Source organism: Trachemys scripta, chromosome 8 (genome assembly GCF_013100865.1).
Source record: "Trachemys scripta elegans isolate TJP31775 chromosome 8, CAS_Tse_1.0, whole genome shotgun sequence".
Classification (NCBI taxonomy): domain Eukaryota; kingdom Metazoa; phylum Chordata; order Testudines; family Emydidae; genus Trachemys; species Trachemys scripta.
Genome location: NC_048305.1, coordinates 43,813,788 through 43,826,809, shown reverse-complemented (window position 1 = coordinate 43,826,809; position 13,022 = coordinate 43,813,788). Strand labels below are relative to the sequence as shown.

Below are 13,022 nucleotides of genomic sequence, written 5' to 3'. Positions count from 1 at the left end.
TGCATCCGAAGAAGTGAGGTTTTTACTCACGAAAGCTTATGCCCAAATAAATCTGTTAGTCTTTAAGGTGCCACCAGACTCCTTGTTGTTCTTGCTTATAGTGCATCAAAGGCCAAATTGCTAAAGGACCTTTAAAAAAACCATATTGAGAGAAGAAAAGAACTTGCAGGGGCAGAAATCCTGTTTAGACCTCACAGGACTTAAGAGTCTAAGGGATGAACCTCTGACTACATCTAATGAAGCAAAGGCTTGTCCCACAAGCTCTCAGACCCAAGACCTTAGGTCCTGCAATCGTCCCTCTTCAGCCTTCCTCTCAGTCACAGCCTGGATAATCGGGCGCTGGTGAAGACCTATGTTTTTGCCTTCCCATTTCTTCTGATCTGAGTTGGATCTTCATGAGTTTCTCATGAGGCATTGGGTACTCTGATTAGTAATGAAGAATATCTGATTTGAGCTTAAAATTCAACTCAGATCAGAAGAAACGTGATTTGGACCCAACCAGTCTCTCCCTCAGTTGTATGAATGGCAAACCCTAGAAAGAGCCCCTCGCATGCAGGGCTGGCTCCAGGCACCAGCCCAGCAAGCAGGTGCTTGGGGTGGCCAAGGGGAAGGGGCAGCACATCGGGCTCTTCGGAGGCAGGTCTCTCGGTCCCTCTCGGAGGGAAGGACCTGCCGCCGAATTGCAGCCGAAGAAGAAAGCGATTGCGGCTTTTTTTTTTTTTTCCCCCCGCCGCTTGGGGCAGCAAAAACCCTGGAGCCGGCCCTGCTCCCAAGCCCCATTTCCCTGTAGCAACAAACACAGTTGTCCTAAAAAAACACCATCCCTACCATCAGATGTAGAACTTCACAAATGTCCTGCCTGGACCAGACTGAAACTAGGGGCCTAGAGCTGAGGCGCTCCATATCCAGATACCAATTCCATCATTCAGTCTTCCTTAGATATTTTACAATTTATATACCATTACTGAACCGTTAGGACAAGATTTGCTTTTATCTTGATGACTGCTTCCCTGAATGGTTTATTTTGTTAAAGGGATTGCTGTAGGTTACATTCTTATTAGTTGGAAAGAATTAACTATAAAGGTAAAGTTAGAATACACAATGAACTAGGGACTGAGTTATATGACTAGTTTTTTTTAATCAGTAGATCCTGCTATATCACCCTTATAGCCATTGCTTCCTGCATTCCCATAATTTTCAGACTGAAAGTGTTCTTCTAATACACAAAGCCAAAACACCACTTAAAAACTTAACAACCAAGTTACAACACAATGTATTTGGTTAAAACAGAAAAGCTTTAATAAAGTACTCTCATTCAGTGCCTAACATTTTAGATAATACAATTAAAGATCTAAAGAGAAACTGACGTCTCTATGAAAACTTTGAAAAACATTTGATGTAGAAATAATTATGCTTATGTTGTTCTCTCTAAAATTTTCTGTCATTCTTTAGTGCTAATGTTAAAAAGGATTTATAAGAGTTTCTACCACTCCAGAAAGCATAATCCAATGCTTGTCATCATCATTATTTCCATAGCAACTACCAGTGATGTCACAGATATAGGACTAAGATATCCCGCAGGGAAGAAATAGCAGAAGCTAATATACTATTGAGATATAAAGCTCCATTTTCATCCTTATACTCTTAGAGGGCATATGCTCTAGAAATAGAATATTTTCCAAATAGAATGTTTGATTTTTTTCTGGAGATCTCAGAAGACTGACTGTGTGTTAAGTCTGACACAGGCATTGTTCCTTCCAGAGGAGCTTTGACAAGATGCTGCCCTCATGTTGACTTGACTCTTGTTGGCAAGATGACCTTTGAATGAGCTCATAGAAACTAAGAATATGTAACTACAAAGGGCTTTTTAACATAAATGCTTTGAAAAGTAGGCTCCCGTTTTCCAGCCTGGGTGACATGCCCTGAGGAGGAGTATGCAATGCCTCCAAGTTTATGGTCATCACTCCCAACATTCCTTAGATCCATGGATCCTAGCCAACAAGACAAACTTGAAATACAAGGGACTGAAGTGACATTCATCTAAAAATGATGTCCACTGGGTATTTTAGATAAAATTTCCTATTCCAAAAGAAACAAGTATTCTAAACTCTACTGTTGTCCTTTCACTGCCTCATAACTTGATAAACAATGTACATCCAAATTCCAGCTCTCGCAAGATCAATATAACCATGACAACATGGGTTACAGTGCAACACCTTTTAACAAGCAAATTCAGCAAGACCATTCGCAAGACACAACTGTACTTCTCCCTTTCACAATATGAACATTGTTTCTGAAAATAGGATGTTCCAATCCTATGCAGCATCTATGAAAGAAAAGTGCCAGTTGATTTATAGTGTTAGTGATTTAAAGACAGCACAAATAAACAACAAACTGATTAAGTTGACAAGAACTCCCTTATCCAACTAAAGAGACTCAAAAGCCAAAGGCCATCTCCCAAAACCAAGCATAACTTACCTCTTTAGCCTTCCCATACCCCCTCCAAACTTATCTCAAGAGTTCAAGTCTTGGGATTGTTAGCAAGAACATCCCAGCTGATATTAAATGCATAGATGATGCATAATGAGAGAAAGGTATAAGGTAGCTATGCTCAAATAATAAAGGGTTTTGTAAATCTAAATTACACTTTGAATTGCATCTTGAAACAAATGGATAGCTAATGAAGTCTACAAAAGTGCAAGGATACTACTTAGGCACTCCACTCCTAAGTAAGCAGGCCACTAACTCTTGCAACAGCAGAAATTTCCAAGTGTCTTCCAGAGAAGACTGCATTGCAGCAGTTCAATCTAGCAGTAACAAAGGTGTTGAAATCTGTGGCAGGGTCTGCATCCAAGAGATAAGGATGCAATCTCCTACACAGAAAAAATAAAAATGCCTATGTTTGCCAATTACTTGCAGCTGTCTGATCAAAAAAGGCCCCCAAACTGTGAACATCAGTAACAATCATCAGATATATTCTCTCACTAGAAAAGCAGATGTTCCTGACATCACCTCCATCTCCCGGAACCTACCATCACTTAAATCTTTTATAGATTGCGCTTCAGCTCAGCCACTCATTCAAGCAGGAAAAACAAGTCACTACACCACCTGCATTGTATGAAAAGACAGAGCTGAGTAGTCCATATCATAACATCTATTTCATTCTGCATTAAGCAAAAAGGCTGACATCAGAAACTTTTGGTTCCTTGCACAAGAACCCTTAAGGCAATTAAATACCCATCCAAAAATACTCTTTGAGTTGCTCCATTCTTTCCTCATGGTAGTTCCAATCACAACTTCACTCCCAAGGACCACAAGTGGGTCAACATTAGAGCTGGTTGGGAATCTGACAAAAAAGCTGATTTGTCAAAACCGAAACACTATGCAGGAAAAGGTCAGTTTTGACAAAATTTTGACTCCATTTTTTTGAAAATTAAATTTTGAAATTGTCAAGACATTTTGTTTTGACATTTTCAAAAAAAATCTGATTTTTTCAGTTCAAAATAGCTTTTCACTTTGAAGTTTAAAAGTTTAAACTAATTATAGTAAAAATAAAACACAGAAAACAGTTGACATCAAAGTGACCTGAACCAAAAAAAAAAATTCAAATATTCTGTTTGTGAACATTTTTGAAATTTTGACTTTTCAGCCTGAGTCGGGAAAATTTTTACCTAGAAATTTTTCATAGGCTGGGAAAAGTATTTTTTGCCTAACACTGGTGAATATCACCTTATGACCAATGCTATCATTGAGAGATCAGCATCGACAGGGCCGGCTTTAGGCCGATTCAGCCAATTCCGCTGAATCGGGCCCCGCAGCAGTTGTCCACCCCACCTCACTTCCCCCTCCTCCCCTCCCCTGAACGCTCTACCCCCCTGCTCCTCCCCGTCCCCTGCTTCCCGCGAATCAAATATTCGCGGGAAGCCTGAAACAGGCAGGCAGCAGGTAAGCTGGGGGGGGGGCGAGGAGGCGCGGCCCAGTCCAGCCCCCCCGGCCGAGCGGCTCCCTCTGGCAGCCGGCCCCGGCGGCTCCAGCCCGGCTTGGCTCGGACCTTAGGGCGTCAGCCCCAGTTCCGGCCGAGCGGCTCCGGCCCTAGAAACTCCAGCTCGGCTCGGGCCCCAGGGCACCGGCCCTGGCCCCGGCCGAGCGGCGCCGGCCGGCAGCCGAGCACCCCCAGCCCCGGTCCCAGCGGCTCCAGCCCGGCTTGGCTCGGCTCGGGCCCCGGTACCGGCCGAGCAGCTCCAGCCCGGCCCCGGCCCTGGCCGAGCAATGCCGGCTGGCGGCCAAGCACCCCTGGCCCCAGCGGCTCCGGCTCCGGTCCCAGCGGCTCCGGCTCCGGTCCCAGCGGCTCCGGCTCCGGTCCCAAGCCCCACGATCCCAGCCGGAGCTCCGGCCAGAGCGCGGCCCAATTCCTGGGGGCGGGGCTTGCCGGAATCGGGCTCCGCTCTTGCTAAAGCCAGTCCTGAGCATCGACAACTAACCTTTATCTATCACTAGGAAGAGCTTCGACCAATAACGCAAGCTCAGTCTCCATACTATATCCGGATCTAAAACTGACTGAGAAATCAAGAAAGCCAGATGACATCAGATGATGCCAGAGTTATTTTTCCCCTCAGCCTTCTTCAACCTTTTCCAGAGAGTGAGGTCTAGAGACAACAGTAGTTGGAGAAGTTTAGTGTCAAGAGACAGTTTCTCAAGCAAAAGTGGAAGAATCATTAAGAATCACAAAGCCAGCATCTTGCAACCCCACAAGGAGGCATTAGCTATCTCTGCAAATAATGGTCCCAACATCCACCACAGGTTTACAACCAAAGACACTGGTCCTTTCAAGGCTGTAATCTAACCTCTCTAATCACTACTGAGCAAAACTGGCCAAAACATACTTAGGAAATAATTTTTGCCTCCAAACATAGCTCTACCACCATAGAGGAAGATAACCCAGTCAAAGTCAGACTAATCCTATCCACAAAGTACATGGAATATTTCTCCCAGCAAGCAAGCATTGACTGTTTCCAGGCGTGGGCAGTTTACATTAATCAGATTACTCAGGGCCCAAGACTTTGAAGATGCAAACCTTCACTCTTCAACACACCATGGCATAAAATTGCTGAAGTTCTCGCTTTCCATGCCACAACTGGTCAAACCCTAAGCACAATTTCCACGCCCAGTGCTTTAATTTCTTCCGCCCACTTCTTTTGTCACATCAACTGTATAACAAGGTCTTGCTTGCAACACTCCTGCTAATACATCCCAGAATGATGTTTGCTTTTTTGCAACAGTGTTACACTGTTGACGCATATTTAGCTTTGTGATCCACTATGACTCTCAGGTCCCTTTCAGCAGTACTTCTTCTCCCCAGGCAGTCATTTCCCATTTTGTATGAGTGCAATTGATTGTTCCTTCATCAGTGGAGTACTTCACATTTGTCCTTACTGAATTTCATCCTAGTTTCTTCAGAGCATTTCTTCAGTTTGTCCAGATCATTTTGAATTTTTAATCCTATCTTCTAAAGTACTTGTAACCATTCCCAGCTTGGTATCGTCCTCAAACTTTATAAGTGTACACTCTATGCCTTTATCGAAATCATTGATGAAGATATTGAACAGAACTGGACCCAGAACTGACCCCTACGGCATAGGCACCGACTCCATGGGTGCTCCGGGGCTGGAGCACCCATGGGGAAAAAATAGTCGGTGCTCTAGCCCCGGGATCAGTGCCTCTTCCTCCCCCACAGCGCCTCTCGCCTGCCAGCGAGCCACACTGATCAGCTCCTCCCCTCCCTCCCAGCACCTCCCACCTGCTGCAATCAGCTGTTCAGAGGTATGCAGGAGGCGCTGGGGATGGAGGGAAGGAGCGGGGACCAGAAGAAGCCGGCAGCAGAACAGGGTGGGAAAAGGGAAAAGGCAGGAAGAGGTAGGTGGGGGTGGCAAATTGGGGGCAGGGGTGGAGTGGGGGTAGGGCAGGGATAGAGCACACACACACACAGTCAGCACCTATGCCCTGAGGGACCCCACTTGACAAGAGCAATGGTCTTAAATTGCAGCAAGGCTGATCTAGGTTGGTCATTACGAAAAACTTAACTGTCAGGGTAAACACTGGAATAAATTGCCTAGGGAGGTTGTGGAAATCTCCATCACTGGAAATTTTTAAGAGCAGGTTAGACATGAGTGCAGGAGTCTGGACTAAATGACTTCTCAAGGTCCCTTTCTGTCCTATGATTCTATGGCAACCTGTGAGGATGGCATAAATGAATGAGAAATTTAGAATTCATTGTATTGATAATAAAGAACAAAAGATTGATTAGTGTACTGCAGGCCATCAACAAATTAATCTACCAAAAAGATTGCTTCTCAGAGAGGTATGAAATCCAACAGCAACTATCACTCTCAAGACATTGTGAGCTATACTCTCCATCTAGACCAGAACACAGGTGCAACCTGACCTCTCCCAATAGTCTCAAGAAAGTAATGGTGCAATGATGAAAAATAATGCGATCTTCAGCTCTACAGACCTGTTCACATTGTTTATACCTTAAATATTTACTAAACACATAGTTAAAAAGATTCAAAGTAATTAAGAAGTCTGTGTGTCTCCAAGTAGCTAGAACTACTGTCTCAATGTGCTGTAATATTTATACTGCTTACTGTATTTCACTCCATGCATCTGATGAAGTGGGTTTTTGCCCATAAAAGCTTATGCCCAAATAAATTTGTTAGTTTCTAAGGTGCCACAAGGACTCCTCGTTGCTTTTGTCTCAATAGGGGTCTTCAATTTAATAACTGAAGAAACGGTGCTTCTCAAAGCCTAGTTCTTTTTGTTCTAGTTTTTTCCTTTAGAAAGCAATGGAAATTAAAGCATTTCAGTTGTTTTGTTTTTATTTTGCTAATTTATCAAGTTTTCTTATTTTTAGAGAACCTAACCATTTTCAAGTGATTTTTTCCAGTGTTTCCAAATTAAATCTCAACCTTTTAATCATTCCTTTAAACAATATATGTTCAAAAAGCAGGGGCTTCCAATTATTTATTCATTATGTGTTTAAGACACTTACTGAAATGAAATTACTAGTCTTATTACTCAAAAGTTTGCTTTAACCAGTTCAACATTCCCAGTATTGTACACCAAACAATGCTCTTAAATACTTTGGGTTCAACTTTACTGTGACATTGATATGCCCAGGCAGGTATATTACACCTGTGTCTAACCATCTTCTCGATAATTCATCGCAGGGGGTCATGCATGGTCTCTGCCAAAAACTAAGAACTAGCTGATCACCATAGTTATTGAGAATTGTATGGGAAATATTTTAAGAGAGATGTAAAATGTAGACTATTCTGTTCCAAAACTGTATGAGGTGAAGCATATCACCTGAGGAGAGGTGGGTCTCAGAGCTAAGTCAATCAAGAGTGAGAGCAGTCAACAACTTTCAACCTGACCTAGCACAGCCCTGTATTTACAGGCTGGACCAAATGCAGGCTTGAGCATTTACAAAGACAAAGAACCCCAAGAAGAGACTGAATAAGGGATCCTCAGGGCTCTGCTGATGTTATTGAAACACCCTGAAGCTGAAATGGCACAAAAGTCTGGAACCGTATCAAAGACAAAGAAAAGGCAGAGGCGACACTCTGCCAGCGTTACTGTTTCATAAAAAGTAGATCCCAGCTCTCTAGATTGGACAAGTGCTGCAAGGACTGAACACCGGGAAGAAATACCTTATCAGACTGGAACAGAACTTGTTAAAAATGATAGGCTCTAGATTTGCATTTCATGTAATCTCGTGTTTCCAATACTTGTACTTGTATCTATTTTGGATCTTTATTTTAGCGTTGTTAAATGAATTCTATTTGGATTTACTATAGACATGACTTGCCTTACACTAAAGCAAGTGTTGAACTGAGGTGAAGCTAGTAAACTGGGGGGCACTGCTTCCATGGAGGCAGTGGAATAGCGTACATTGTGTGGGTATCCGGAAGTTAAGGGACTGGGCCCTTGAGGGTATCAAGGTGGGGCACGCTAATTATCAGCCACTAGAGCAAAAGAGTGGGGTTCATGGAACCTTGAGCAGAGCACTTGTCCTCCTAGTGGTTGGCAGATTTGAGACAATTTTCTCCCTATTGGGCACAAACAAGGTTGTCTCATGCTGTAAGCAGATGGTAGTGATTCATCCTGCTTACACCCTGGGTTACCCCAATAGCATCACAACTACAATATGCTAAACACACTAAAGTAAATGAGAACTGAGGGTGCTCAGCACCTCCCAGGACAAACCCTGCCAGAACTGGTTATCTATGGCCCTCAATTGGTACTCTGCTCTTCTTCAAGGGGCACCTTAAAGTCAAAACTATTATTTTAATTTCCTGTGTTGCTACCATGAACACCTTACATTAACAATGGATTAAATTTACAGATCTCATGGAGCTTTCATTATTTACTCTGCACTTCCTTAGCCAAAATAAGAGACTAGAGTTTTTCCACTTTAATTTCTAGTCAGATATCCTGCCTGGCTCTCATGCACTGGCACCACCGACTTGTGTTTGCTTAGCAAACACTGCAGGGAACCCAACATAGCATCCCAACACAAAGCTGCCCCTATTGATTTCTAGAGTTTCATTAACACATCCCTATTTGTATTGAGGCAGGCTGGCAGTCTTCCCCCCTCTCCCCCACCCGTCTTCCTGTCTGAGGGGCTGGCAATGGGCGCTCTCCTCTTAACATGAGCATCCCCGCAGGCAGGATGTGGGGGCTAGCCTGGGGAGTTTCAGGGGTGTTGATGAAGCCCTATCAGACACTTTCCAGGCCTGCCAGCAACCCCTGGGGCAGAGAGGAGCAGAGGCCAGATTCCAAGGACACAAAGCAGGGGACCTAGGATGATGGGGGAGGAGTGAGCTTCCCAGAGACCCCCAAAGCGGAGACCGCAAAGCAATGGAGCAAGAGCGAGCCCCCTAAAGACGGCCCCATAGCAGGGGGACTACAAAACACATGGCGGCGATGGACCCTAGAGACCCCTACACCAAAGGGATCCAAAGGCAATGGGGAAGAGCAGAAACCCCACACTGAGGGGACTCCAGGACACTGGGAAGGGCAGAGACCCCGTACCGAGGGGACACTGGAGCAGGGACAGTCCGCTGGAGAGACCCTCACACTAATGGGGACCCCAGGACACGAGTGCAGGGCAGAGAGACGCCCGCGCCGCGGAGCCCGACATGGCACAGGCTCCGCCCCCACTACCAGAAACCCTCGGCCCCGGGCAGGGCAGCCACCCCATCCCCTCGGCGCGCCCCCTAGCGGAGGCAGCCCCCGACCCGCACTCACCCGCCGCCGGCTCCCCGCGGCTCAACAGCAGCAGCAGGAGCGCCCCGAGTGCCGGGCCAGGCCCCCGCATCGCCCCCCGAGCCCGCGCCGGAGCCAGCCCGACAGCGAAGCGGCAGCTCGGGGCCGCGCGGAGGGATCTTCCGGCAGCGCCGCGCGGAGAGACTCGACTTCGGCTTCGGCTTCGTAGGGACTGGCGTCTGGCCCTCCCCCGCTTCCTGCGCGGTCGGGCGGCTCCGCCAGTGGGGACCGCGGCACAGCCCGCCGAGAACGGCCGCTAGAGGGCGCCGGGCCGGGAGGCGCAGAGCCCGCGGGCACCCGGCCAGGACGCCCTGTGAGGAGAACTAGACGCCCCCCCGCCAGGAGCCCTATGGGGGAGCGCGGAGGAGGAACTAGACAGCCCTCCCCCCAAGACAGGGAGCCCTATTGGGGGAGCTCGGTCAGAAGGGAACTAGACATCCCCCCCCAAACAGGGACCCTATGGGGCGGTGGGGGGAACCAGCTGGGCCTCCCCCCTAAGTCAGGGAGCCTTTGGGGAGAGGGGGGGGTCAGGGGAACCCGACACGTCAACTGGACAGGGAACATCATGCTTCCCAGGCTGTGAGGCACCTCACTATCTGCCATGGTTCCCCTCCACCTGCCATGCCATGGCAACACAAGCCTTGCCCTCTAGGCCGCATCAGCACCGCTGCCTCTGCAGATTAGCGTGCATGCTCCAACCCCTGCATCCTCCAAGCATCTCCCTGGAGGGTCCAGTCCCTGGTCTCTCACAGGATTCCCAGCTCCACTGTTCCCAAAGGAACTGTATTCTCCAGCTTAGTCCAACTCCCACCTCAGATCAGCGCTTGGCTTCACACACAGCACTTAGACATGTTTACGGTGAAAGTAAGTACAAGTTTATTTAGCAATGAGTAGAGATTCAAGTGAAAGCAAGTAGTAGTATTGGAAACACATGGCTACATATAAAATAACACATTCTAGAGCCTAGACCAGGGGGTTCTCAAACTGGGGGTCAGGATTATTACATGGGGGGGAGGTGGTCGCGAGCTGTCAGCCTCCATCACAAACCCTGCTTTGCCTCCAGCATTTATAATGGGGTTAATATATTTAACAGTGTTTTTAATTTATGGGGTTGCACTCAGAGGCTTGTTATGTGAAAGGGGTCACCAGTACAAAAGTTTGAGAACCACTGGCCTAGACCTACTTAACTAGATACGTTCCTGACTTATAGAGCAGAGATGGATAAAGTTTTTGGCCTAAGGGCCACATCTGGGTATAAAAATTGTATGGCAGGCCATGAATGCTCACCAAATTGGGGGTTGGGGTGTGGGATCCAGCTGGGGGTGCAGGCTCTGGAGTGGGGCCAGAAATGACGAGTTCAGGGTGTGGGAGGGGGCTCTGCGCTGGGGGTAGGTGAGGGCTCTGGCTGGGGGTGTGAGCTTTGGGGTAGGGCTGGGGCTGAGGAGTTTGGGATGCAGGAGGGTGCTCCAGGCTGGGAGCGAGGGGTTCGGAGGGTGGGACGGGGATTGAGGGCTCCAGCTGGGGGTGCAGGCTCTGGGGTGGGGCTGGGGATAAGGAGTTTGGTGTGCAGGAGGGGGATCAGGGCTGGGGCAGGGGGTTGGGGCACAGTGGAGAGGCTCCGGGGTGCAGGTTCTGGGCAGCACTTACCTCAAGCAGCTCCCTGAAGCAGCGGCATGTCCCTCCTATGGCTCCTACACAGAGGCGCAGCCAGGCAGCTCTGCGCACTACCCTGTCCGCAGGTGCCACTCCCGCAGCTCCCAGAAGCAGCTGCATGCCCGCCTACAGCTCCTACATGGAGGCACGGCGCCAGCCATGTAGCTCTGCGTGCTGCCCCGTCCGCAGGTGCCGCCCCTGCAGCTCCCATTGCCCACGGTTCCTGGCCAATGGGAGCTGCGTGGGGCAGCACTTGGAGCAGGGGCAGTGTGTGGAGAGCTCCCTGGTTGCCCCTACGTGTAGGAGCTGGAGGGGGGATATGCCACTGCTTCCAGGAGCTGCGTGGCAAGCCCCCGACCCCGCTCCCCAGCGGGAGCTCCAGAGTCGTATTAAAAGGCCTGAGGAGTTGGACGCGGCCCACGGGCCGTAGTTTGCCCACCCCTGTTATAGAGCAATGCTCACCCAAAGTCCTTCCAGTGTTTTAAAGCCAGGCTTGGTCCTGGTCCTTTTTCCATGAGATGAGTCACACTGCCTGCTTCCCTCCTCTAGATATCACTCAACACTCCATTCTCTTTACTCCTAAACAGGATCCTCTCCTACAGTTTATTTCTTCTTGTAAGTTTCCTGTCTTGAAGATTTCACAGTCTCTTGATTAGCATTTTGATTCAGCATGGAAACAGGCATACATTGTGAGACATGCAAGGCCCCATATGCACCTGACCACGCAGAGAGAGAAGTGTTTGTTGCCTCCTGCTTGAAAGGAACCTCACGGACATGTCACCTCCTGGTTAAAAAGCCTTGAGACATATTTTAGGAGTTGTGTCTAAACAGAAAATTATCCATCCATACATTTTACATTGATTTTGATTTCCAGTGGCTCTTGATAGAGACCTCATATGCCACCTGTTAGTGAAGTAAGCATATATCTGACTGTGGTGGGGCACACTCACCCTTTCATCCAGCTGTGATGTCACCAGGAACCTCAGCTCCAGCATCTTCTATTGGTCATCTGCCTCTGGCTTCAGGTCTTCCGTGGCTCAAACCTCCAGCCAACTCAAAGTTCAAACATCTTCCAGGGTATCAAGAACAAATTCAAATGAATCTGGATAATTCTGCTGCTGTTTGAGCTACTGAAGTCATCTCCTTCTATTTGCAAAATCCTAGATCTCAGGACTTCCCTTGCAGGAGCCTATGCTGCCCCAGTAGCGTGCTGCCCCCATTATATACTGTCTGTTACCCAAACCCCAAGTTTCAGGCTGCTGCGGGGTATGTCTACACTGCAATAAAACACTTGCACCTGGCCCATGTCAGTTGACTCAGGCTCCTGGGCTGCAGTGCTATAAAACTGCATTACAGACATCCAGGCTCAAGCTGGAGTCTGGGCTCTAGGACCCTTCTACCTCATGGGATCCCAGAGCCCAAGCCTGAGCCCAGATGCGTACACTGCAATTTTATAGTTCCACAGCCAAGCCCCACGAGCCTGAGTCAGCTGACACAGGCCAGCTGTGGGTGTCAGTATGCCCAGAGAGACTTGTCTCCTCTGAAGTCTTCCCAACTGAGCTCCTCCAGTCTACTTATTATGGCTCAGCTCCACCCTTTCTGGCCAGGAGACAATTAGCTACTCCCCTCCCCAGGTACAGACCATGACTAAGTGAGTGTATTTCCTACCCTTGTAGGTGATGAGCTGAAGACCCATCACATATCCACCCCTCTATCACGGTCCTTTCTCTGCTACTGTATGGGGCTCTGCAGTCACTCCAGCTTTTTCCTCTAAGTCATGTATCTGGGTGAACAAATGACTTTCATCTAGCACATCTTCATAATGTTCTTTCCAGTATTCTCTATCTTGGATATGTATTTGCAGGGCCTCCTTTGCAGCATTCTCTTGAAGTTTTCAGATCTGTGTACTCCCGACAGCTGGTCCAGCCTTCTGCAGGTCATCTTTGGGGCAGCAGGTGTTAAATTCATTTCATATGGTGGCCTGATCCAATACCCCGTCACTTGGCAATGGCCACATTCGGCAAAAGTGATTAAAATAGAAA

At 47.9% G+C, this 13,022-nt stretch overlaps 1 protein-coding gene across 1 annotated transcript in view; it reads right to left on the bottom strand.

Moving 5' to 3' along the window:
* Positions 1-9,472, bottom strand: part of NOTCH2 (notch receptor 2) — a 144,686-nt gene extending 135,214 nt beyond the window's left edge. The window contains exon 1 of the mRNA XM_034778983.1: positions 9,310-9,472. Within this exon, the coding sequence (XP_034634874.1) occupies positions 9,310-9,379 (70 nt within the window). The 5' untranslated portion in view covers positions 9,380-9,472. The remainder of the gene's footprint in view (positions 1-9,309) is intronic.
* Positions 9,473-13,022: the final 3,550 nt, after the last annotated feature.